The 24142-nt window shown below is 49.9% G+C and overlaps 1 protein-coding gene across 5 annotated transcripts in view; it reads left to right on the top strand.

Annotated features, from left to right (window-relative positions):
• The window catches only part of Slc6a6 (solute carrier family 6 member 6), a 76142-nt gene that overhangs the window by 19360 nt on the left and 32640 nt on the right, over positions 1-24142 (top strand). For all 5 annotated transcript variants that reach the window (XM_031382589.1, XM_031382591.1, XM_031382587.1 and 2 more), the window contains 3 exons: positions 20793-21032; positions 22352-22486; positions 23385-23619. In XM_031382589.1, coding sequence (XP_031238449.1) covers positions 20804-21032; positions 22352-22486; positions 23385-23619 — 599 coding nt within the window. In that variant the 5' untranslated portion in view covers positions 20793-20803. The remainder of the gene's footprint in view (positions 1-20792; positions 21033-22351; positions 22487-23384; positions 23620-24142) is intronic.

The raw sequence follows: 24142 nt of genomic DNA on the forward strand, positions 1-24142 counted from the left end.
AGTCTCTCTTCCCATCCTGGGAACAGTCAGTCACTTGGATTTATTGCTCCGCTGCCTCAGGAATTGTCTTTAATCACTAACAAAACTGTCCTCTTTGAATTTAAACAAACAAACAAACAAACAAAAAAACAACAAACAAACAAAAAAAGTGATCTAAGAGTGGTGACACGTAACTGTGATCCCAGACTCTGGAGCCTGAGGCAGGAGGATAGCTAAAACTTGGAAGCCAGTCTGGGTTACATAGAGTTCCAGGGCACTTGAGGAAAGCATTTATTTAATCCCCAAGTGAGAACTTGTTTTTAGATACGCTCACCAATAAAACACTCTACAGTGAACAATGCCCTGCTTCTATTTTTTTGTTGTTGTTGTATTAAACTATCTATAATGTGTAATTGATTGTCACTCTTGGGAGGGGGCTGGGTGCTGGGGATGGAACTTGAGGCGTCCGCAGGCTAGGCAAGCGTAGCCCTCTTGAGATGCCCCTGAGCCCCACTGTAGACACTCTGCCTTTTAGAGCCCAGTGGGGGGTGACAGTGTCCCCCTCCCCCCACGAGCTAACTCTGAGCTTTTCTGTCTTGACCACACCTGCATACGGCCATATCTTATACCTTGATGCAATGTACAAGTTCTCCCCTTCCCCGCGTGGGGATGGGACCCAGGGTGTGTGCTCGCCTCAGATTCTGCTACTTTTAAGATGCACTTCTGTTCTGGGATACCCATTTCAAAGATGTGCCGACTCCCAATGTCGAATCTATAGTTCTCCAGAGACCATACTCTTTGATATCAGTGACAGCTTTGGGGTACTAGGAGGAAGTGGCAGCCCTGCTCTAGGGTCACTCTGAGGCCTTTGGGGCCTCAGAGAAAAAAAAAAAAGATTAAAACATCTCATCCTACACCTGTCCCTACTCAGCCCCCCTCATTGGGAGAAGGCTAGAAAACCCCAGAAAAACAAAACCAAAAATCCATCAATGCTGGGAAGTTAAAACCAAGCTCTACCCTCTAGTGACCCCAAATCTATTCTTGCCACATATGGCCTTTGTCAAATTGGGCATGAAGTCATGCATTGCAGCCTTTGGGGGGGGGGGCGGTCAGGAAAGAAAAACCAAAAGTTTTTGGTATAGTGACAGGCATATAGCAATTGCTCAAGAAACAGTAGCTGTCATTGCTACACCTTCCTGCTGCTGGTATGATTGGGCTTTGCTGTTTTGGGGAAGCCAGGACACACAGGCAGAGCTCTAGATTTCACAATGCTTTCTGCATTTGGTGCTTCCATAGTCAACTAAGAGAGCTCTTACTGCCCTATGTCACAGGTGGGAAAACTGAGGCCCCAGAAGGCAGTGACAGTCTCTGCCTCTTGTTTTCCATGCTGGGACATGGGCTTCCTCACAAATGCCAGGGCCAGCAAGTCATCTATCCTGGCCATATTTGTGGCTAGAAAGCTTGGGCCTCTATGACAGTGCCCCAGGGTAAGCTTTTTATCCTGGTGTTTGGTCCCAGCAGGGGTCAAACAGGAATTCTGTCCAGCAAAAGGTCTCTTCAGGAACAAACAATCTCTTGGAGATCGGAGGTGCTCTCCACTCTTGAGAGAAGTCTGTGGAAGGTATTTCTACTTGTTCACCTATTATCAGCCTGCTCTGCAGAGGGAGCTGGCTTCAGACTCCCCTGGAAGAGAGCTTCTAGTTTTCCACCAACTTGCAGAGGGGCCTTAGGCAGCTGCTCTACCTCTCTGGGCTTCTTTTCCCCATGAAATCAGAGGAGGTGGGTCACGTGTTTCCAGATAGGCTTTTGTGGTGACAATGACCAGATATGAAGCCCCACTGTCAATTAGGGGCTGCATGTGCTGGTACAAGGAACTCCTCCCCTCTTTGTGCCAAGTGCTCTTGTCTGTAAACCACTTGCCCTGTGAGATCTGTGGATCACAAGGAAATACTGATCCTCCCCGGGTCCCGGTCCCTGCTCAGCCCCAGCTTGGCTTAGTAGGACACCGCTATGGGGTCACAGCTCTCAATCCCACTCTTGTTTTGGCTGGCATTCCTCTGTCCATCATTTCCCAGGCTGAATCTTTGCCTCCAGGGTTATCCCTCAACTCTCAACCATCCCTGCATCCCTGTCTTTCATCCCTGGACTTTTCTTGTTCTTGCTGTTTTCTAACATGAATTTTTATCTGGGGCCCTTGATCATTCCTCTTACAGAGCTTTCTCTTGTCTTGTGGGAAGAATGCCACAATTGATTAGTAATGTCTGTCAGGGGAGCAGGCTAGCAGAAGGTGGAATGCATATCATTTGTGTAATGGACACCTGAAGAGAGAAAGCCCAGAGGACTTCTAAAGGTCTCTATAGCCAGCAGGAAAGAGGCTTCTTGGGGGTGGGAAGAAAAGGAGGGACCTGGGGAAGGAGAGTGTGACACCTTGTTTTTCACACCAAGCAGCCTGAGAATTCAAACTCTCATATTATACTGTGATTTGTGTTTTGTGCTGGGGTATGAATAACATAGGGATCCTTTGGGACACTGGATAGGGTTGCCAGGTAAAACACAGGGCACTGACTCCGTGAGAACTCACATGTATCACTCTGTAAGCCACTCTGTGAGTCCTTTGCAAGAATGGCAAATGGTCGTAATTCAGCCCCTGAATTTGGTAGTTTTAAAAGCATGTGCCTCTGACTAATGCATCTGTCTAATCATGGTCACAGGACAGAGCTGGGGTGGGGGCGGTTGCCACATGTAATAAACCAGACATTCAGGGACATCTGTCATCCTAAAAGAGACAGAACCACAGTGGCCTTTTTTCTTGGCTTCTGAAACAGGGTCCTACTGTGTAGCTTTGGTTGGCTTGGGAACTTCCAGTGATCCTTCCGCCTCATCTTCCTGACTGCTGGGATTATAGGTATGAGCCACTACACCCAGCTCTTAGAGAGTGGCCTTTTCCAGGCTGACTGATGCCTGAGTCCTATGGCCAAGGAGAAATGTCACCTCAGCTTCTGACCTGATCTGCTTAGGGCAGGATCTTGACCTTCCCTTAGCCTTTGTCCTTTCCAGTCTTTGAGAAAGTTTACCCTTTTACGTTTCTAGCTTTGCCATCCCAGGGAAAGACCAGGGCTAGCAAGAATGCTTGGTGGCAGGGGAAGTTTGGGGGAAAGTCTCTGAAGCATATGAAAAGCAAGAATCGAAAGTCTGATCATCAGTCATCCAAAGCTCTGGACTTCTGCTGCTGTGGGCGTGTTTGTTTGCACTCCTAGCTCCTGGGAGGAGCAGAGCTCATGGCTACCCTCAGCTTCACAGTGAAATTGAGGCCAGCCTCAGCTACACAAGACTGTCTCAAGACACAAATATAGTCATCTTCTCAGTGTTTCATTCCCTCCTGTGTCTCGGGGATTCAGAGGTGAGTGATAGACCCTTCTGCCTGGAGATTCCCAGGGCCAGGGGAGTCTGAAGCCATCTTGTTATGTGTGCCTGTGCACACGTGCTAGGCATGGAAACCAAGGCTTGCCACAGCCAGGCAAACACTCTAGCACTGAGCCTCGTCCCCGTTAGGGATGCTCTGGACACTCAGACTATTTCTGGAGGTCTTAAGCAACAGGTGGGCAGAAGCCCGGAAGAGCATTACCCATAGAGGAAGCAGTGTGTCTAAACGCTTTGGCGTGGCCGAGAGTGAAAGTGATGAGCAACTTTCAGGAAGCCAAGCTTGGCCTGGCGGATCTTCTCGGCAGGGGAGGGGGAAGGGGAGTTGAGAAGAGACTCTCACCTGGTGACCTCAGAGCTGTATGTTGTGTCTGGGATGTTGATCTTGTTCCACTTAGGGGAACCAGACCCCTAGGGACCAGTGGCCATATTCTGTAGCTCCAAGTAGGGGCTATAAGGTAACTGTTTAGGCAATGGGCATCTGTGAGGGAAAGGGCAAAGCTGGGCTCTCACCCTAAACCAGTGGCTGGCGGTCCTGAGAGAAATGCAGTTCTGATGAGTCTTACCTAGTCAGGCATTCCACAGGGCTTGGGGGTCGGCCATAGAGAACGAATCTGCCAGAGCTCCTTGTTTTACCCGTGAGGGAGAGCCAGAAGATCTGGTGTTATCCCCGAGGGGCACACCATCAGCCCTGGCTTTGTTTCTTCCTTTGGCAGAGTTGAGAAGGACCCAGTCAGGGTCAGTGCTTGTTTGAAAAGCTCATGAAATAAAAGCTGGTTGATCTTCCGGGGCAGAGGGTGTGTGATGTCTCCTGGAACAAATCTGATCCTGTGCTGCAGCCCTTCCTCCAGCCTTACCTTGTGTAATTTGAGATGATCCATTTAGTAGATGGTGCTACTGAGGCCCTCTGGGAGAAGCCAGGGTCCTGAGGTCAGCAGTGACCCATTAAATTCCAATTAAAATCTAGGTGAAGCAGCGGAGGAGGCAAGTAGATTTAGGGACCAGACGCTCAAAAGGAGGTGCCTTCCGCTATGGACTTCAGAGAATAAAGCTGCAGAAGCCAGGGGAGGGACCCTCCTTTCCAGTCATCAGTCACATGACACCAGTATTAATGTAGAACTCGGCCACGGGGTGGGGGTGGGGGGAGGTCAGGAGGAACTCCTTGACCAAATAAATAGATGAGTCAATTAAAAAGGATGGAGTTAGGGGCTATTTATAGCGGTGGCCTGAATCACAGGTATCCTTGCCCCACGGAGGAAAAGGAGACCTTTTTTTGGGTGGCCCAGGCTGTATACATGATAACTAAGCTGATTAAGGCTTGGGTTGCAGAGGGTGGGACACTGGAGTCTGAGTGATGAGCTCTTGAGAGTGACAGCTCAGGAAAGGTGAGGGGACAGGAGCACTGCTGGGGCTGGCAGGGGGTGGGGAGGGGCTGTCAGCTTGTGGAAATGGCTTGCAATGAGACAGACCCTGGAATTGGCTGTCTCCACCAATGATAGTCACTGGAGAGTATCCATTCCCCCAGACTTTGGCCTCCTGGTTGAACTTAATGGTCGAAAAAAAAAAGCCCTCTCTCTCTTCACTGGAGGGATTGGTATTTAGCAATTACAGCTGGTATCCCTGACACTCACCTGAAAAACACTTAGCAAGGCCGGTGTGGCATGCCTGTTGCTGCTGTCACTGCCATCTGCCACATAGCCACCCCGCCACATGGCTGCATCCGGCCTGTGAAGGCAATTATGGTTTGGGTTAGCTCTGGAGATCTGGGCTCTTCATTTGGCAGGGGGAGGGTTTATTTTGCAAAGTGTTCCCTCTACCTTTTGCCACTGTCAGTACTCTCCTGTGCCAAGTTGAAGGGGTTAGGACTTTGTGGTGTTAAAGGCGACAACCTGGAAACAATCCTGAGCTCAGCAGTTAGGGATCCAAGGCTTCATAGTGTGATGCTTGTTGCTTGTGTAAACCTTGGTCAAGCGGCTTAACCTCTTGAGCCTTGGTTGGGCATCTACAAAGTGGGGCAACGGCTCTCATCTCACTGGCTGGTGAGGGTTGGGTACCTAGAGCCAGGCATCCTGGCATGTATTGGCTAAGCAGTTGGGTGTCTCTTGGTGTGCATGTGACATTTCCAGAGTGCTTTTGTTCCTGCAGGCTAAGATGCTCTGACGTCTCATTACCTTTGGACTAATTAGGAGATAAGTGAGCGGCAGCAATCACTGGAGAAGGATTTAAGGGAAGAAGGGAAATATTTAGCCTGATTAAAAACAACTGCTATTAGGTGGAATTATATAAAGCACCCAGAGCTGTGTGGCCACATGTCAGCTGCAGTTATTATTTGAACCACAGGAAAACAGTTGGAATTAGAGGAACAAAGGGTTGCTATGACGACGGCAAACCCAGGTCTTTCTCAGTGCACCTGGGGCAGACCCAGCCCCCGCCTGGAACAGAAAGCAATCTGAGGCTACTGGAGAAGGTTCAGTATTACAGCGGGGGAACCAGAGACTCACTGCTGGGAGATGGGTGTAGACTGGGTAGGGAGGGCTTCCCTGAGGAGGTAGCACTGAAGATGGAGGAAAGCCAAAAATATATTGGGGTGCCTGGGAGTATATTCCACTGTGAATTGCTAGGGCCTCCATGGTGATTAGATGTGGGAGGAGGTCTCCCTTTCTGGCTTTAGCTCCACCAAGAGACATCTTCTTTTTCTTGTTCTCTCTCTCCCTCCCTCTCTCTTAACTCTCTCCCCCCCCCACCCTGTCTCCCTCTCCCCCTCTCTGTCTCTGTCTCTCTGTGTGTCTCTGTGTCTGTCTCTGTTTCTCTGCCAGCCTCTCCCCCGCCCCTCTCTCACTGTTGTGCTGAAGTCAGAGATGGAACCAGGGGCTATGCACATACCAGGCAAAGCTCTGCCACTGGATAAGCCCCTGGTGGAGATTATTTTTTACGGTTTATTGAATACATGCCTATTTAATATATATTATATATGCATGTGCACCACCTGGATGCAGTGCCCACAGAGGCCAGAAGAGGGCGCTGGATCCTCTGAACCCTGAGTTACAAGCAGTTGGGAGCCACCAAACTCTAATCCTCTGCAAGAACAGAAAGTGCTCTAAACTATCAGCCATCTCTTCAGCCCATGGAGAATTTTTTTTTTTTTTTGAAAGATGGTAAGTTAGGCCGAGCGGTTGTGGTGCACGCCTTTAATCCCAGCACTTGGGAGGCAGAGGCAGGCGGATTTCTGAGTTCGAGGCCAGCCTGGTCTACAGAGTGAGTTCCAGCACAGCCAGGGCTACACAGAGAAACCCTGTCTCGAAAAACCAAACCAAAACCAAAACAAAACCAAAAACAAAAGATAGCAAGTTATTTTCACCATGATGTAAAAAGAGAAAACATTTTTAATAGCAAAACATCAGGAATGGGCTGGGGTGCATCTCAGTGGCATAGTACCTAGCATTTGAACCCCTGGGCTGCCATCCCCATCACGACAGGGAAAAGAAAGGACTGAAATGCTAGAAGGCAGTGATTCTGCCTCCCAAATAGTACCAGCTGTGAAGGCTTTGTCCCAGATGGACACCAGCCATTAGCCTACACAGCCATGGGGCCAAAGTCCTCGGTAAGACAACAGCCAGAAGCAGTGATTGCTCCTGTCCTCAGCCCTCCACAATGGGCAGCTCCCCTGGGTGGATTGAGAATGACTGCTGTAGAAGAGGGAGGGGCAAGTGGAGAAGGTGAGGTGTGGGGTGAGCCCCAGTGGTTCTAGGGATTCAACTGAACACTCAGCAGGGCTGTGCCCAAGTCCTGGCTGCCAGAAGTTGAAGGAGAATGTCAGTCACTTTTGTCATTGTCTTGTCAGCTGGGGCTCTGAAGACCCTGCAGTGCCAGGGCTCACCTAATCCCAACAGTGCTACTAAACAGGGCCATTCTCTAGGGACTGCATTGTGAGTTCTCTCTCTCTTTCTCTCTTTCTCTCTCTCTCTCTTTCTCTTTCTCCATGTGTTGTGCCTGTGTGTGGGAGGAACAGTGAAGGTTCATGCTCCAGGTTTTGGGGTTCCCCAGTCAGGTGGCTCAAACCTTGCTCCAGCAACAGGCAGTCTGGCCTCAGCATGGGACTGAGGCCTTCAAGGTCTGCCATACTGTTGGCATTCCATGGCAGGTATTTCTCTGGTTGGGAATATTCTGTTTTCACACCTTTCTCACAAATCCCAGACTATCCCTGTGGCATGGTGCTGTGAGAGGCTAGCCTGGCTAGTTTGTGCCCTTACCAGGATGCCAGCTGAGGCATCTGTATCCATGGCTGCCCACTGCAGTTGGGTGTGGCCTGTGACACTTTCTGTTTGGATCAAACAGGTAGGCCTCAGAAGTCACCCCACCAGCCCTCGCCTTTGTCTCTTAAACTCCTCCCAGTTAAGAAGGCAGATGAAGTGTGTTGGCCTTGTGTAGATTTGGAAACTTGCTGGGTTACCTGGGACCAGGGCATGTGTCTTCCCTAGGCCTGGTTTTCTCTCTTTGTGAAATAAAAGGAGGAGTGGGTGTGGTGAGGAGCAGCCACAGAAAGGCCTCTGGCTTTGCTAGGCCCCCAGTGTATGCAGCCTGGCACATGTGCACTGCGTCAGCCAACCAACGGCTCTTCCATTGGTCAGTTTTGTTTGACATTTTATCCAGTGCCTCCCAGGTCACAGCCAGCCCTTCCCAGATTCTCTTGAGTTTAAGACTCCTGGGAAGCAGATGTAATGGGTGAGATTTCTGGTCTCCACCTTAAAGATTTGAGTCAATAGGTCCAGATGAGCCTAAGGTACTCACACTTTAGATTCTGTCTCAGGGTTCCAAGACTATTAGGGCAAGAGCTGGATGGCTGGAAGTGGTAGAAGCAGATGGAGCTCTCTGAGTTCAAGGCCAGCCTGGTTTATATGATGAATTCTGGTCCTGCCACGTACTCCTACACAGTGAGACCATGTATCAAAAAAAAAAAAAAAAAAAAAAAAAAAAAAGACACTGAGGTTTCTCAAACAGATCTTGAAACTTTGCCCAGAGTTTCCTAGTTCTGAACCAGAGAGCAGCCCCTGGTGAATGATAGGTTGGATGAAGCAGGATCTGTGATGCATAAGAAGGCTCCCAGTCCAGGTGGAATACCCTTCAACATGGGTGCTCCAAGCACACAGGCTGGAAAGTGGAATGCCAGGAGAAGTGGCAGTCCTGGGTCACAAAAAGGGGTCCCCACCCACCCAGGACCAGACAGAAAGGGCTGGTGATGCTTAGGTTCTGGATGAAGTTCAGAGAGAGCTCTGCAGGAAGCTGGGACTCATTACTAGTTCTCGAGCTGGGGTTGAACTGGCTGCCAGGCAGAGTCTGCTAGAAGTGAGTGGGTGGGGGCCACGCCTCCAAGGAGTTTCCAGCAGTTAGTGTGTCTGCATCTTGTGATGCTCACCTAAGTGGCATGTCATGAGAAGGCAGTGCTGTGCCCTCTGTGGCCATCACGAGAGCTCACCTGGGATGACATCGGAGAGGCAGATGCAGGGGTTGCCCTGGGAGGTGCCCTATGCATGGAAGAAGACACGGTTGATTGTGTCAACCTCCAGATACTCCCCCACATGGATTTTAACGCTGAGTTTTTCTTCTAGCCAAGCAGTAGCTGGTGTTAGGCACCATCTTGTAGCCCTGGAAGCCACTGCCACTGCCACCCGCTGCACCAATGTCCTGCAGCCTGACAGAGTTAGATATGACTCCTGTGCACCCAGGTTTGCAATAAGAGTTTATTCTCTGCCTGTGGCGCCTACTATATCCACATGGTGGGGGTGTTAGGAGTGTCTCCACTCCCCCCACTTCTCTCCAGTTCCCTCTCTGGAGCACATCTCCTGTGGCCATTCGTGTTGGGCTACTCATGATAGAGTGCGATTGGGCCATGGCACTTGGTTTTCTCGACTACAGAGCGGGATTGTATCTTGATGCGCTTCTGTGGCCCTACCACAAAGCTTCCAAGGGAATTCCCTGGTACTTAAGAAACCATTGGGGAAAGACCACAGAGGAGTCACCACAGAGTCACCCAGAGAGCTAGCTGATCAGGGAATGTGTTATGTGATAGAAATTGAAGATTTGGGGCTCTCCAAAACAACAACAACAACAAAAAGACTGTCCATCTTCTTGGGGAAGTTCCTCTGCAGCCGGGAACAGGGTCCAGGTCATCATCCTTCCTCTCTTTCGAGCATCTATATTCTAAATGTCTGTCACTGTGCTTTGCCTTGTGGCTCTGCAGGGCAGGCCTGCACTGAGCATCAGCAGGCCCCTCAATACTCTTTGATGTGTTTACTGTGATTGACGTCAGGAAGCAGCTAGGACTCTCGGTGGGAGGGGTGAGTGACAGACAGCTGAGCACAGACTGGTGCTTGGTGAGAGAGGCATCAATGGCTGTCACTGCGTGGTGAGGGCTCTGTTCATTATTCTTGGATGGTCTAGGGTCCCTCATCTAGGGCACTCTGGAGCACTCCAAGGTGTGGAGTGTGAGAAAGCATCCTTTGGAGGTCTTCAGCTTCTAGGGGGGCAGGGTGAGGAAGTAGGTATGGTGTCTCCTTTGTTCAGAACAGAGGATGGCTCTGGGTAGAGGGTGCTATGCTTTTAGTTAGGGTCCACAGTCTGATTAGGCCTTGGTGTGAGTAAGGAAGGACGGCCTTCCTGTCGGGGAGAAAGAAGCATTAAAAGAGGAACGCTGCGGGGAAGGGGGTGTTTAAAATAGCACCCAGACATTGTGCCCACTGCACAGAGGGTAAGGCTGAGGCCGAGGGACAGTGACTTGCCTGAGGTCACAGAACAGAGTCTACTGCCTGCTCTCCTCGAAGCCAGGGCTTCAGAGAGCTCCAGTAATAACATTAGGGGCCTGGCAGTGTGGAGAGGGGTCACAAGGCGGCCTGGCTAACACTTGGGACTTCTCTTGCATCTCTGCAGAGAGAGGAAGACAAAAGGACTCGGCTTCCCTTTCATGCAGGAAATACACAGGTGGAGCCCTGGGTTTCTGTAGCCTGAAAAGGGGAAGTTTGTGGACTCGGTAGAGGCCTCCAGGAATAATCTCAGGCTCCACAGTTGCCTGCCCCAGGACCCTGGTGCCCCACCCCCACGACAAGAGGCCCATGACCCTGATGCTGGGAAAGTGACAAGCAGCTAGAGGTGAATGACAGCTCTGTGGCCGAGTGAGTCAGTGCCAGGAGCCAGTGCCTGCTGACTCACCCTCCCCTGGCTCTACAGCCAAGGGGGAGGGGTGAGGAGGGGGAGGGGGAGGAGCAGAGCTGCCCCTTTAGAGCCTAGAGCTTGTCCACCTAGGGACTAAAGGAGACAGGTGGCTGGCCAGGTCTGGAGCTAGGCGAGGCGTCCCGTCCCTGAAGCTTGGTGTGTACACAATCCCCAGGTGCACACACCCTGGGCCCTGCTTCTAGGACAGGCCCTGGGCGCCCCGAGACACTGGGGTGCAGTCATGTCTCCCTACTTCCTCCTTCTCCCTCCCCCCATCAGTTTCCCCCTCTTTTCTTCCCTCCTTCCTCTTCTCTCCTCCTCTTCCTCTTTCATCTGCCTCTCCCCTCCTTCTCCCTCTCCCTTCCTCCTTCTCTCCCCTCCCTCCCTCCCTTCCTCCCCCTCCTCCTCCTCCTGCCTGGCTTTGTTACTACAAGCTGGAGGTCTGCTGAATAACATTTGGTGGCCAGGCCTTACTCCCCCAACCCCCAGCCTAGGCTTTGGGCCTCCAGCTCAGAGGGAGGGGTCTTTCCTGTACCTCCTCTGTGCGGCCTCCTCTTCTTACCTTGGAAACCCCTCCTGTCTTTCCTATGAACTTCCCATGATTTTTGCATTGCTTTCCTACTTTCTCTGATCCTAGAGAACAATAGGATGACCCTGTAACCAGACCAAACAAGTGGATGACAAGCAGGTGACAGATGGGGCTTTGTTTCCACACAGCCGCCTCCTGCCACCAGGGAGAATTGCTCCTCTGAACCAGGCCTGGAGTCACGTTTTTTTTTTTGTTTTTGTTTTTGTTTTTTGTTTTTTGTTTTTTTTGGAAGAAGGGTGGCCCTGTGCCTTGCAGAGCTTGGCTTCATCTCTGGAGTCTGGTGCTAGCCCTGTGCTGACAGACACGGTCTTCCCCATATCACCAATGGTGGGCCTTAGGAAGGTCAGCTACCCACTGGTCCTTTTCACACAAAACAGCTGCCAGGCACCCATCCCAGAGTAGGTCTGTTCAGGGGGGGTAGAGTGTAGCTCCAGTGTGTTGGGGTTAAATGACTAGAAGGTCACATAACACCCCAAGTAGGCCCTTAGATTCTTCAGACTCAGAAGAGCCTAAGCTGGAAAGATGGCTAGGCAGGGACTTAGGGATAGCTGGGGCTTGTAGATGAAAGGGTTTTCACCCTCTGTGGGACAGTGGGGCACTTAGGATAAACCTAAATTTAAACCTGGCCTGGTCCTGTACCCACAGGCACTGGCATCCTCAGGCCACCTGTTTATTTGCAGGGTCTAGTTTAGCTGTCTTTTAAGTTTTATTTATTTGTTTGTGGTTTTGAGACAGGGTCTCACTCGGTAGCTCTGTCTGGACTGGAACTTGCTATGTAGACCAGGCTAGCCTCAAACTCACAGAGGTCCACCTGCCTCTGCCTCCTGAGTGATGAAATTAAAGGAGTGGTGTACTACTATGCCTGGAGAGTATATATATATATATATATATATATATATATATATATATATATATGTGTGTGTGTATATACACACACACATATATATATATACACACACATATATATGTATATATATATATATATACATATATATATATATATGAATGTATGTAGTTGAGCTACCATGTGGGTACTGGGAATACATCCTAGGTCCTCTGGAAGAGCAGCCAGTTCACTGCCGAACCACCTCTTCAGGTCCCAATATGACTGTCTTTGTGTATACTTTCCCCTCCCTTGAGAACTCTGTTCCCCAAGATCTTCTAGATAGGTCTCAGCTTGATGGCAGTGTGGTAGAAAACATGAACTGTCTGGCTATAGATTCCAGCTATGTGCGTGTCTGTAAGCAGAACCCATATCGCTGATCTTTTTGGCCCTATAAGCTGGTAAAAGGTATTATTCAATTGTGCAGGTTCCATCTGGAGGCTCTCTGGTGTCCTGGGGGTTCCCAGTGTCCTGGATTCTGGGTATAAATCCTGAGAATTTGGGGCAAGAGTGTCCCTGCTCTGAGCCTCAGCCTCCCATCCCAGGCTTCAGAGGGTGGGGCTGCAGCTGGATCAGGAGTGGGATGCCGAGTCCCAGGTGGACAGGCACCCTGCCCAGAGATGGGAAGCTGAGACAATGCAAGTTCACTTTCACTAGGATGAGAGCAAGGCTGCTCATTGTTTTGTGCTCTGCTTCTGGCCAGTGAAACCGCCAGCTTCCTGGTCAACCTCATGGGGACAAGCCATTGTGGCTCAAGCCAACGGGCCAAGTATATATATCCTGACAAGCCTCGCCCTGCCTTCCCTGGGATTATGATGACTGAACTGGGCAGTGGTCTGACTGAAGTGGACCTTGAGGGACCCAGACTGGGTCACCCTCACCCTTTTTCTTTGTGTTTTAGAGGACAATGTGCTAGAGAAGTTGGGAAATAGACCAGTGCAGTAGTCCAGATCTCTTAAGATACTTCGGAGGATATGGTCCCAGGGGATCCAGTCCTAGAGGCACCTTTGGTGTTGGAAGCCTAGATTTGTCCATTTCCCCTGCTCCCTGCTCTTCTGTTCTGCCTTTGCCCTGCCAGACCCCTGGAGATGGTTCAGTTGTCACACTTGACTTAGCCTCTTTGCACAAATAGATAACCCAAAGATGAAGGCCACATGACTCAATTAAATGATTAAATCTGTTAAAGGTATATATACTTTAAAAAAAAAAAAACAAAGGCTTCAAAAAAATTAATTTCTCCTTAAAAAAATTTTGAGCCAGTCTCATGTAGCCCAGGTTAACCTGAAGCTTACTGTGTAGCTGAGGATGACCTTGAACTTCTGATCCTGATGCTTCCTCCTAAAGGCTGAGATTGCCTGGCTTATATGTTCTCTTTACAGAAGCATTTACACTGCTTAAAGGGCAGAGCTGCATTGTTAACTCAGCTCACTTGATTCCGTGAGCTTGCTAAACACTTGCTAGGGCCAAGCATGGAACCTGAGCACAACACCATACCCTTGGCAGACAATTCTAGTGGATCACAGCCTTCCTGCTCAGACATTACTAATGGATCCCAGCCCTCCTGCACCTAGCACCTGGATGTATCTATTAGTCTGTAGAGACTGTACCAGCGAACTCCTTCTGATCTGTGAGATGTTCTTGCTGACAGAAGCAGGACCCTGTGCACACTGTTGTTTTATCTGTGCCCACAACACAGTCCCATGACCCCTGGTCCAGCCTGTCATGTCATGTGATCCTTCACTTCCCTGTTTGTCCTTGAGTTTGGTTCCCTAATCTGTCAGCTGGCCCAGTGGCTTGTCTTTAATTTTTTTTTTAAATTATATTTATTGTGTATGGGTTTGTGTGTGCAGAGATCATACTGGCTGTGTGAAGATCAGAGGGCAATCTTCTGAAGTCAAGTCGCTCCTTCCATCATATGGGCTCTAGGGATTGCGGCAAAGCACTTTTGCCCACTGAGCCATCTCATCAGTCTGTAGAGGGCTGATTCCCTCCTCCTCTTCCTCCTCCTCTTCTTCTTCTTCCTCCTCTTCCTCCTCCTCCTCTTCCTCCTCCTCTCCTTCCTCCTTCTCTTCTTCCTCTTCCTCTTCCTTCTCTTCCTCTTCTTTGTTATTCAAAGAGTTTATTTAATTTTATTTTGTCTGCATGATAAATGCAGATGTTTATCTGAGTATTTTGCCTGCATGCATGTTTGTGCACCACATGTTGGATCATCTGGGGACTGGAGTTACAGTGAACTACCATGTAGGTGCTGAGACTGACCTAGCATCCTCTGGAAGAGCGGTAAATGTTCCTAATCAATGAGCTATCCTCCCAGCTCTGTAGCTGGCTTCTTAAAGGTACCAGACTCTATTTTACTTGTAGAGATAATAGTTGTAGAGATGGCATCCATGACTGTCACAAGTGGTTGAGAACATGGCTTTGGAAGTTTGGATGGACATAGGAGCTATTCACAGCTCAAGTAGACATTGGTGTGGCCATGACCAAGTGACTTCACCTCTCTGGGCGGTGCCATGAGCAAGGTGATGAGGGTATGTTTGGAGGGAGTTAAGAGAAAGCCCAGGGAACCTTTGCATAGTGCTGAGGGAGCACATGGATACCATTAAGTGCAGTTCTTTCTCTTCCTTTATAATAATATTTATTTTACATAGAAGAGTATTTTGCCTGCATGTCTGGTACTCACAGAGGCCAGAGGATAGTTGTGAGCTACCATGTGGATGCTGGGAATCAAACCTGGGTGCTCTTAGCCATCTCTCCAGCCTCTGTATTTGTTTATTTATTTTTGTTTTGAGACAGGGTCATGCTTTGTAGTATAAGCTACTCACCATGTAGCCCGAATTGCTGACAATCTTACAGCTTCAGCCCCCTAGATACCGGGGTGGCAAGTGTGTGCCACCATGCCTGGCTTGTAATTTATTAAGATTGGCAACAATTGTATATATTTATGTTATATGCAACATGTAATTTTAATGTTTTATTTTATATATACAAGTATTTAGACTGAATATATGTCTGTGTACCACATGTGTGCAGTGCCAAGAAAGCTAGAGAGGGCATCAGACCCCACAGAACTGGACTTTTATGGATGGTTCTGAGCTACTCTGTAGGTGCTGGGAACCAAACCTGTGTCCTCTGGAAGGGCAAGTACTCTTGAGGTTTTTAGGTACATATCTGTTATGAAATGGCTATCTCAAACCAATTGTCTTCCATACTTACAGTATGGAAAGAACACTGAAAATCTATAACTCTCTTGACAATTTTCAAATATATTTATTATTATTATTATTATTATTATTATTATTATTATTATTATTATTATTATTCAGGTATATTCCAATGAGGGAAGTGAAGCACAGAAAGGCTGCTCCTTGCCCTGGGTCACGCAGCATCTTTATGGCCTCCTCTTAGAGGCTCGTGCCTACTGATGGCTCTGAGTGAACAGGGTAAGGACAGGAGGGAAGCTCTTCTCTGGAATGGGCACTGCAAAGGGGTCTAGCTACAGGCTTACCTCTTTAGGAAACCTCCAGGCTAAGATGTCTCCATGTGTGCAATGGGCGAGGGACCCGTCTCCTGTCCCAGTTTTGAGAGCCATTCACACTGTACACAGAACATCTCGTTCCTCCTGCAGAGGGTCCCTGAGCGGCAGCCCAGACTCTCACGAAGCTCTCTGTGAGGACATGCTATATGCTAGGCACTGGGGTGGGCTGGGGATAAGCACAAGAGGAAACAGACCCATGTGCCTGACTCCTTGATGAGAGATACTGAACGGTGAAAGCACCAGCGAGAAGATTTTAATCATTTCTACTGGGGGGTCTTTTGTTTGAGGTAATCAAGGTTCTGCAGGGGGGTGCTAACACTGGGAGCTGGGACTTGGTGCCCCCTTGTCTTAGAGTATAGAGGCAAATGCTGGGGAGGTAGGGGCAGCTTAAATCAACTTTAAGACCTGCTTGACTTATACATGGATGTTTGAGGGCCATAGGGGCTAAACAGGCCCCGGGAGGGAAGTGGGCAGGAGTTGTCTCTGAGTCCCTGGTCTGTGAGCTCTGTATCCAACAGGCCACTTCTCTGACCCAGCAACCCTATGTATGTTCAATTGACTCTTCTGATCTGTACTCTGCTGTAGGCATGAAGCAAGATGGGGATTCTGGCTCCATCTGCCCTGGCCCCTGAGTGTGGCCTGGGGCGGGCTACCATTTCTCTGCTTACCCATTTGCTTCTATTGTGTGAGAACACATGAGAAGTCTCTGTGAGCTGGGGAGCAGCACAGTAGTAGAGCATTTGCCTGGCATGTGCCAGGCCTTTGGTTCAAACCCAGAACTACATAAGCCTGGTGTGAGGATGCTGACCTGTAACTCCAGCCCTGCAAAAGGAAAGGTGGAAGCAGTAAGGGGGATCAGATGTTCAAGGTCATCTCTGCTACTAGTGAGTTCAGCCTGGGACACATGAGACCCTGCCTTCCCCCTCTGCACATCTCCCTTCCTGTCCTCCAAAGAATGACAGAATGGGAAACAGTTCTGAAATAGATTAGCCCGCGTACTAAGAACATCTGATGTTTTTAACCTGGCCAGAGGGTGCAAAAGTACATCTGGCCGACGTCACTGGCCCCAGGGCCAACCTGACTATGTATGTGGCAAAACTTGTCAGTGATCATCAGGCAAGCCACATCTTCAGGCACAGCCGCATCTGGCTTGCCACCCCAGAAAAGGGACAGTGTTTTCAGTATGGGGAGGGACACTTAGACCTGGAGCCTATAACTCCATGCATTCTAATCACCTGTAGCTGTGGTAACCACGATGGCTCTCCCAGAATGAGAATTAGGGATCTTCACCACTGCGGAACAACCCTGGGCCCTGAGCCAAGGAGAAACAGCTCCTGGCTTGGAGAAGCAGGCAGCAGGCAGATGGTGTGAAAGGGACTCACTGCGCTGTGCTGTGGCCACCTGATCACCATAGGGGTGGACTGGCCTAAGTGTGAGTCTGTAAAGGGAAGGTGTCTCAAGAAGTCAGGCTGGGCCAGCAGAGGGCTGGCAGAGGCAGACTTGGGGTCTGTGTGATACCAGCTCATTCCAGTGACCTGGATTCAGAGTTGGCTGAGCCTTGCTCATATCTCCCTGAGTGGGTTGAGAAGGCCTTGCCCACCATGGGGTTGGTAATAATGACACCAGCTATTATTTTAGGATGTACTTGCTACATGCCATTTGCTGTTCTGAGCTATTCTGTGCACCCCCTCATTTCTTTCTCTGTACCCCATGACAGGCACTACTGCTCCACAGATGAGAACATTGAAGACCAGAGAGGCTGAGTATCTTGCCTAAGGTCATTCAGCCCTTTATGTGGCTCTCAGTCCCCTCCATCAAGGCTCATGTTCCCTACAGGGACCAAGCTGCTTCCACGGGTCCTGGAGCAGCCGGCATAGGGAGTGAGAGGAGCTACAGCATTCCTGTGGGGCCAGTGTTCCACAGGGGGGATGGGGATCTAAGGGTTTGTAAGGGTCTTGCTTGAGACTTAGCAGGGCCAGGGGGTGGGGTGGGCCTTGCATTTTCTTCTAGCAAGAGAGCCTGAGCAGAGAGCTGGGGTCCGTTCTGAATGTGATTTTTAAGCTGCTTTCAGCTGCTGCATGAGAATAGACTTGGGGGCAGCAGAGCAGCAAGGAGACCTATGAGGAGGCTGCTGTAGATGCCTGCGCTAGGAGCTGCTGGCTGAGAAAGAGGTTGCCATGGTGACAGGGACCGTGGGGGTGGATGCCAAGAATGTGCAGAGTGGATCCGCAGGTCTCGCTACTGGAATGGTATATTGCAGGGCTGCTGGTGGGGCACACGCGACAGTCTTGGAATAAGAATGTAAGAGGAAAAAGGGCAGGGTGCCTGTGCCTTTGCAGGACTTCTCTGGACTTCTCTGGACCTGGGGAAGTCCAAAGCCTGGGTGGTACTCTGCCTCCAAGACAGTAGCCCTGTGATTTGCAGCCAGCTTGAAGGTTGGAGGTGATGCAGAGGCAGGACCACTAGGCCCTGAGTTCTCCAAAGGCAAATGAGTTTGGACCACACTCCCATAGGAAGGATGGTGAAGGAGGATCAGACTCCTGGATGCATCAGAGTGGCCAAGGAGTCCCCATGGAGACCTCACAGTTCCAGCCACAGGACAGGCACTGCACGGCCTCACTTGGGCCCCAGCCACCGTGGTTCAGCCACGGGTGACATAAAGATAGATGGAGTCCTGAGAGTACCTAGGGATAGATTCCTTATGTAGCAATCAGTCTAGACACAGGGGTCTTTGGGAACCCTCTATACTCAGGGTTCTCTGAGAACAGACTTGTTAGTGGGTATGAGGGCCCAGAATGTAGAACCAGGGCTGTCAGGACAGCAGGCCACCGGGCATCAGAATCTGGCTTCTTACAGGACCAGCCTTGGTCAGTAGCTGACAGAGAGGCGAGGAGACCCTTGTTCCATCCCTCCCTAGTGCCGGAGGCTGCCTTCTTCCTCGTCTTCCTCCTCTCCCTCCTCCTCCCTCTCCCCTCCTCCTCCTCTCTTAAGTTAAAGGCTAGGCTGACTTTGTGAAGTCTCAAGGACTGAGACGTGTCCAAAGGGTGGATCAGCCCTTCTCTGTTGGAGGCTCCAGGTCATTCTTGAGCGGACCCTTCCCTGGGAGGGAGTGGAGTCCCACATCCTCCAATTATGCGCCCACCACAGGCCACAATGAGCTGTTGAGATAACCATCGGGGGCTGCTGACCTGCTGCAGGAACAATGCTGGCTGCCCGAGCTGTTTTCACAGTGGCCACAGACCTGCAGAGCCACGAGGCCCCGGGGGAGCCGCAGAGAAAGGCCATGCGGATGCTCCCCCAGACAGAGGAAGGACTCCGGGGTCTGCCCAGTGGCTCCAGGAAGCCTTTCTTGGTCTGCTTACTGCCAGATAGTGAAACAATTGGGGTCCCCCACCCCAAGCCAGCCAGTGAGAGGAAGGAGGCGTGGGGGAAGCAGAGTTATTGAGCTTCTGGGCCTCTGCTCCTTGCAGAGCCCCCCAGGGACCTGGCATGCCATTTCTGTGTACTTTAATGTCTCCGTGTCAGACATGATGAGACTTAGCGCAAGGCCTCACCATATCCCCCTCGGAGCCGAGGTTCTGTTGGCACAACAGCACTCTCCTGATGTTCTACTGGGTGCCGGGCTTCATCGGTATAAACAGGACAGATCCTTATCTCCACAAGCCTAGGGTCTGGCTGTGGAGAAGGCAGCGGCTGGGAAGTGGGTGCATAGCTGGCTCAGTTGCTGTTCAGGTAGGGTTGGCTGTGGCAAGACAAAGGCAGCCAAGCAAATGAAGGTGTTCTCCCAGAGGGCATGCGCTGGGAGCAGCATGCCCTGCATGCACTCCAGTGGGTGCTCAGAGGAAGAACACAGATCCTGTGTGCTCTGACCTCCCAGTTTTGTAAGAGAACTTCAAAATTTCCATTTTCTTTTTCCAAAATCTGATTCTTCAGTGTCACCTTCCTGCTTGGATGGATAAAGACAAACGAAGGATGTCCTAAGCTATGTGGCTACCCTTCGCTGTTACTCTTTTTATTCTGCAGATAGGGAAACTGAGGCTCAGAATAGAACAGGAAGGGCCACTAGCTCTGGGTGCCCCTAGGCTAGCCTTATCCTGCAGCCCTGTGCCATGCTGTGTGCACATTAGTGCACATAGGACCCTCACTTGACACGGGGCTCTAATGTGAGTGGTTATCTTTATGTGTTCTTTGATGGCATGGATGGATGGTGACCACCACTGGGTGGTGACACTGCCTCTCAACTAAGCTTCAGAGATACAAGGAGATGCTAGGAGAAGATGGCAACCATCAGCTGGTGCAACCCTTCACCAGGGTGGGGTCCAAGGAGGAGGTGCCTGAGGGGACCCTGAACTGTGCCAGGGGCCTAGGAGGCCCCCTTATGTCTGAGACAAGCTGGCGCCAGAGAGCAAGACTCCTGCTTGCTAGGATCCATGTGTCTAGCCTGGAGTCAGCGGGACTGGAGAATGGATACTAAATAGCAAGCCCTGGTTCACAGTCTGAGGGTGGGACCCAGGCTTTCCTTGCATGTTCCACACTTGCTTGGCTCCTGCATCATATCCATGGCTGCCACAAACATCCTTGTGTAATTCTGTATAAGAAAGCCTTATTTTTTTTTTCTCCTGCTACAAAACCATTCTGTAACTGTCTATTTTCTATACTGTAATAGTGAAGCCTATTTTCCTAGTATTGTGTCCTTTGCAGTACTGTCTTCCTTCTTCACTTCTTCACCTGGGGGCAGGTGCCTCCTGTATGTGTAAGTCAGGGTCCAGACTAAGTTCTGCATTGAAGTGTAACTAAGATGTGAGTTGCTGGGTTTTTTGTTTGTTTGTTTGTTTGTTTTGTGCAGACTTCAAATCAGAAAAGTGTCAGCATGGAGAGCTGCAAACAGCCTCTCTCTGCTCTGGAAGATGAGGAACTGTCCAGGGTACACAGGCTAAATGAAACGTTGACGTTTGGGGATGACAATCCTGGGCCACCAGGGCTTCCGGCTTAGCTGGTACCTGAGAAATGAAGCCTGTTGCTTCTATAGGTTCCAAGTATTTTGGGTCAGAATGTTGAGATCCTTGGGATCTAGATGGCTTCTTTGATGGGGACTGATGGAGTGACAGGCTCCCACTGAAGCCTGGGAAGGTTGGAACTGGGGCAGGGCCTCATCATCCATATTGTTGTGCCTCCAACAGAAAACGAGGAGATGGCCACGAAGGAGAAGCTGCAATGTCTGAAAGACTTCCACAAAGACATCCTGAAGCCTTCTCCAGGGAAAAGCCCAGGCACACGGCCTGAGGATGAGGCAGACGGGAAGCCCCCTCAGAGGGAGAAGTGGTCCAGCAAGATCGACTTTGTGCTGTCCGTGGCCGGAGGCTTCGTGGGTTTGGGCAATGTCTGGCGTTTCCCGTACCTCTGCTACAAAAATGGTGGAGGTGAGGCTGGGTCAAGTTGAAGACCAGGGTCAGAGTGTGAGAGATCCTTCTCTGTGTCCTTTTCTAGTCCAGGTATACCCTGCCCAACTGTACCTCAGACACAGGGTCAGCATGCCTGAGAACAAGGTGGCATTGTGCCAGCCTCCAGCTATGTTACCTTCTGGAGGACACAACCTCACCCTCTCTGATCCTCTGGTTTGCCCTGTCTGACCCATGTCCCCTCAATCTCAGATGTTCATAATCTCCATTCTTGTATCCCGTCATCTCTGAGCTCCTCCAAGCTTCCCTTTTACCATCTTTGATACAGATTTTGCATCTTAATCTCACCCTATGTATTCCCCAAAGCTAGTTCTGTCTCTTTCTGTAAAGGGCACACCAGTATTTGTCATTAATGCAAAGGGGATAGGGGACAAAGGGCATCCATGAAGTTGTCCTAGCTATGGTGGGTCGAGTTGTTGGGTTTGAATTTGTGTGTGTGTGTGTGTGTGTGTGTGTGTGTGTGTCCTCCTGTTGAGGTCTCTGCGAGAGCCCTCTTGGGTGTCCAGGTTAGGTAGCACCAGCTTAGAGACAGTTCTCACTGGTGCAGAGCAGGACAAGAGGAGAAGAATGTAGGTGGCAACCACCCGTCACATGACTGTAAAGGCAGGACTATTCCCTGCTGCCCTGGGAAGAGAGCCACTTTTTGGAGAACCCTCTCTTAGTGCTTGGTTTCTTGACCTCTTGTAGTTATCAGACCCCCTGGGAACTCTGATGAGTGTCTTAGATGCTCCCCAGAACAAAGCAGATAGCCTAGACCCAAGGTACCCACAATTTCATATGGTTTGTTCACTCACTGAAGCCATCCGTGTACAACAGGTAGGACCGCCCTCTGCAGATACCTTGCTCTCTTCCTCCCCTGGTACCTACCACCAGCTGGAGATAGCCACCTCCTGCCTTCCACCCAACCTGCTTCTGGACTTTCCTGGCCGCCGACCTAGGCTGGCCTGTGGCAGATGGGTGAAGCTCCAGCAAGGAGGTAGTACTGTACTTGGGTCTAGCAGACGAGTAACCTCTCTTGGGAAGGATACTGGGGAGAAGGCAGGCAGGCGGCAGGTATAGGCACCAGCGTGATGGCTTGAAGAACCTGATTTACAGATTAGTGGGTAGGGCAGGTAGGGAGGCCTGGAGAATCTTCAGCAGAGACCCAAGTTTGGCCTCTGTGCTTGCATCTCTCATTCACTTCCTGATACCTTTGGTTGGGAGGGCTTGGGAATTGAGCGCCTCGCCGGCCATGCTGTGACAGACACAGCCTCAACCCTCTTTCTTCTGATCCTTGGCAGGTGCGTTCCTCATACCGTATTTTATTTTCCTGTTTGGGAGCGGCCTGCCTGTGTTTTTCCTGGAGGTCATCATAGGCCAGTACACTTCAGAAGGGGGCATCACCTGCTGGGAGAAGATCTGCCCCTTGTTCTCTGGTGAGTATGTGGCTGGGGATACCAGGGTCTGTACGCATTGGGACTGCCAGATTTTTTTAAGTTTTTTTTTTTTTTCTTTTGGGTTTATCAGATTGCCTCACATCGCCAGATCCAGAGCAGCTCATGTTGTCTGTCACCAACATTGAGGAGCAGGGGGAAGGAAGGGAGATACAGCAGGTTTCTGACTATTTAGAAAGTCCTCTTGGGGCTACCTCTGTGGGTGTTTGGATGAGTGAGCTGGCTGCTGTCTTAGAATCCAGGAGCCTGGAGACCTGGCTAGGTTCAGGCCTTGTTACTTCCTCTCCTAGGGGTGGTTTTAGGGAACTTATTGAGCCTCAATTTCTTCATCTAGAAAACAATATTCTCACTCTGTGGAGTTACTGTGAAGACAGAATGACAGCAGATCTATCCACTCATGTTTCTATGTATTCATCCATATAACTATCCATCTACCATCCATCTGTCCATCTATATTTTGATCCATCCATCTATCTATCCATCCATCCATTCTCCCTCCATATCTCTATTCATCTACTCATCTCTCCATATTCCTATCCATCCAAGTTTCTATTCATTCATCCATTCATCCACATTCTACCTATTTATACATTAGCATCTATACATTAACATCTATTTTCCATCTATCTATTCATGCATGTTTCCCTTCAACCATCCACCTGCACAGTGTCCTGTCCCCACTTCTTTCATTCATCCTGTGACTCCTCCAGCTGCCATTTCTCTAACCATTCAGTCACTCATCCCTTTATCCAGTTGTTCTTTCATCCTGGGTCTCTCTCCTGCCTACTGTTGAGAAGTCCCACAGACTGGGCCCACCAATGTTTTCCAGTTGAAATTGCCTCCTTTGTGACATGTGTCTATTTGCTTGTCCCATCCACAGGCATTGGCTACGCGTCCATCGTCATCGTGTCCCTCCTAAACGTGTACTACATCGTCATCCTGGCTTGGGCCACATACTACCTATTCCACTCTTTCCAGAAGGAACTTCCCTGGGCCCACTGCAACCATAGCTGGAACACACCACAGTGCATGGAGGACACCCTGCGTAGGAACGAGAGTCACTGGGTCTCCCTTAGCACCGTCAACTTCACCTCGCCTGTCATCGAGTTCTGGGAGTAAGGCTACATTGTGGGAGGGAGGAGTGGCGTGGGCAGGTCTAGAGGGGACAGTATCTTCCTCTGTGATTGTTACAGACCCTGTCTCTGGAGGAAAGGAGGACACACAGATGGAGAAAACTCTGTGTCTTTGTCTTATACAAGCTGGAGTTGAATCCCAGTTTACCACTGAATGGCTATTTGATTTTTGTAGGGCAGTCACTCTGCTTCACCTTTGAGCCTTAGTTTCTTTAACTGTCAGATGAGGAAAATGTATCATTCTTATTCCACGGATTGCTGTTGAGAGATGTGCAGGTGTTTGAAAATTATAGTCCTCTAAATATATTTTGAGAAAAAATCTTTATCACATAGAGCAAGATGGATTTATATAGTTATGCAAATGAAAAGGTGAGTTGATAGCAAAAAATATGTATCAGTTAGCTCTTAGTGTGTAACAAATATCTCCAAACATGGTGGTTTTAACCAGGCACTATTTGTTGAGCTCATGACTAGTTGCTGGCAGTTTGGGCTGTGGTCAGTTTGT

The sequence above is a fragment of the Mastomys coucha genome, unplaced genomic scaffold (genome assembly GCF_008632895.1).
Source record: "Mastomys coucha isolate ucsf_1 unplaced genomic scaffold, UCSF_Mcou_1 pScaffold20, whole genome shotgun sequence".
Lineage (NCBI taxonomy): Eukaryota > Metazoa > Chordata > Mammalia > Rodentia > Muridae > Mastomys > Mastomys coucha.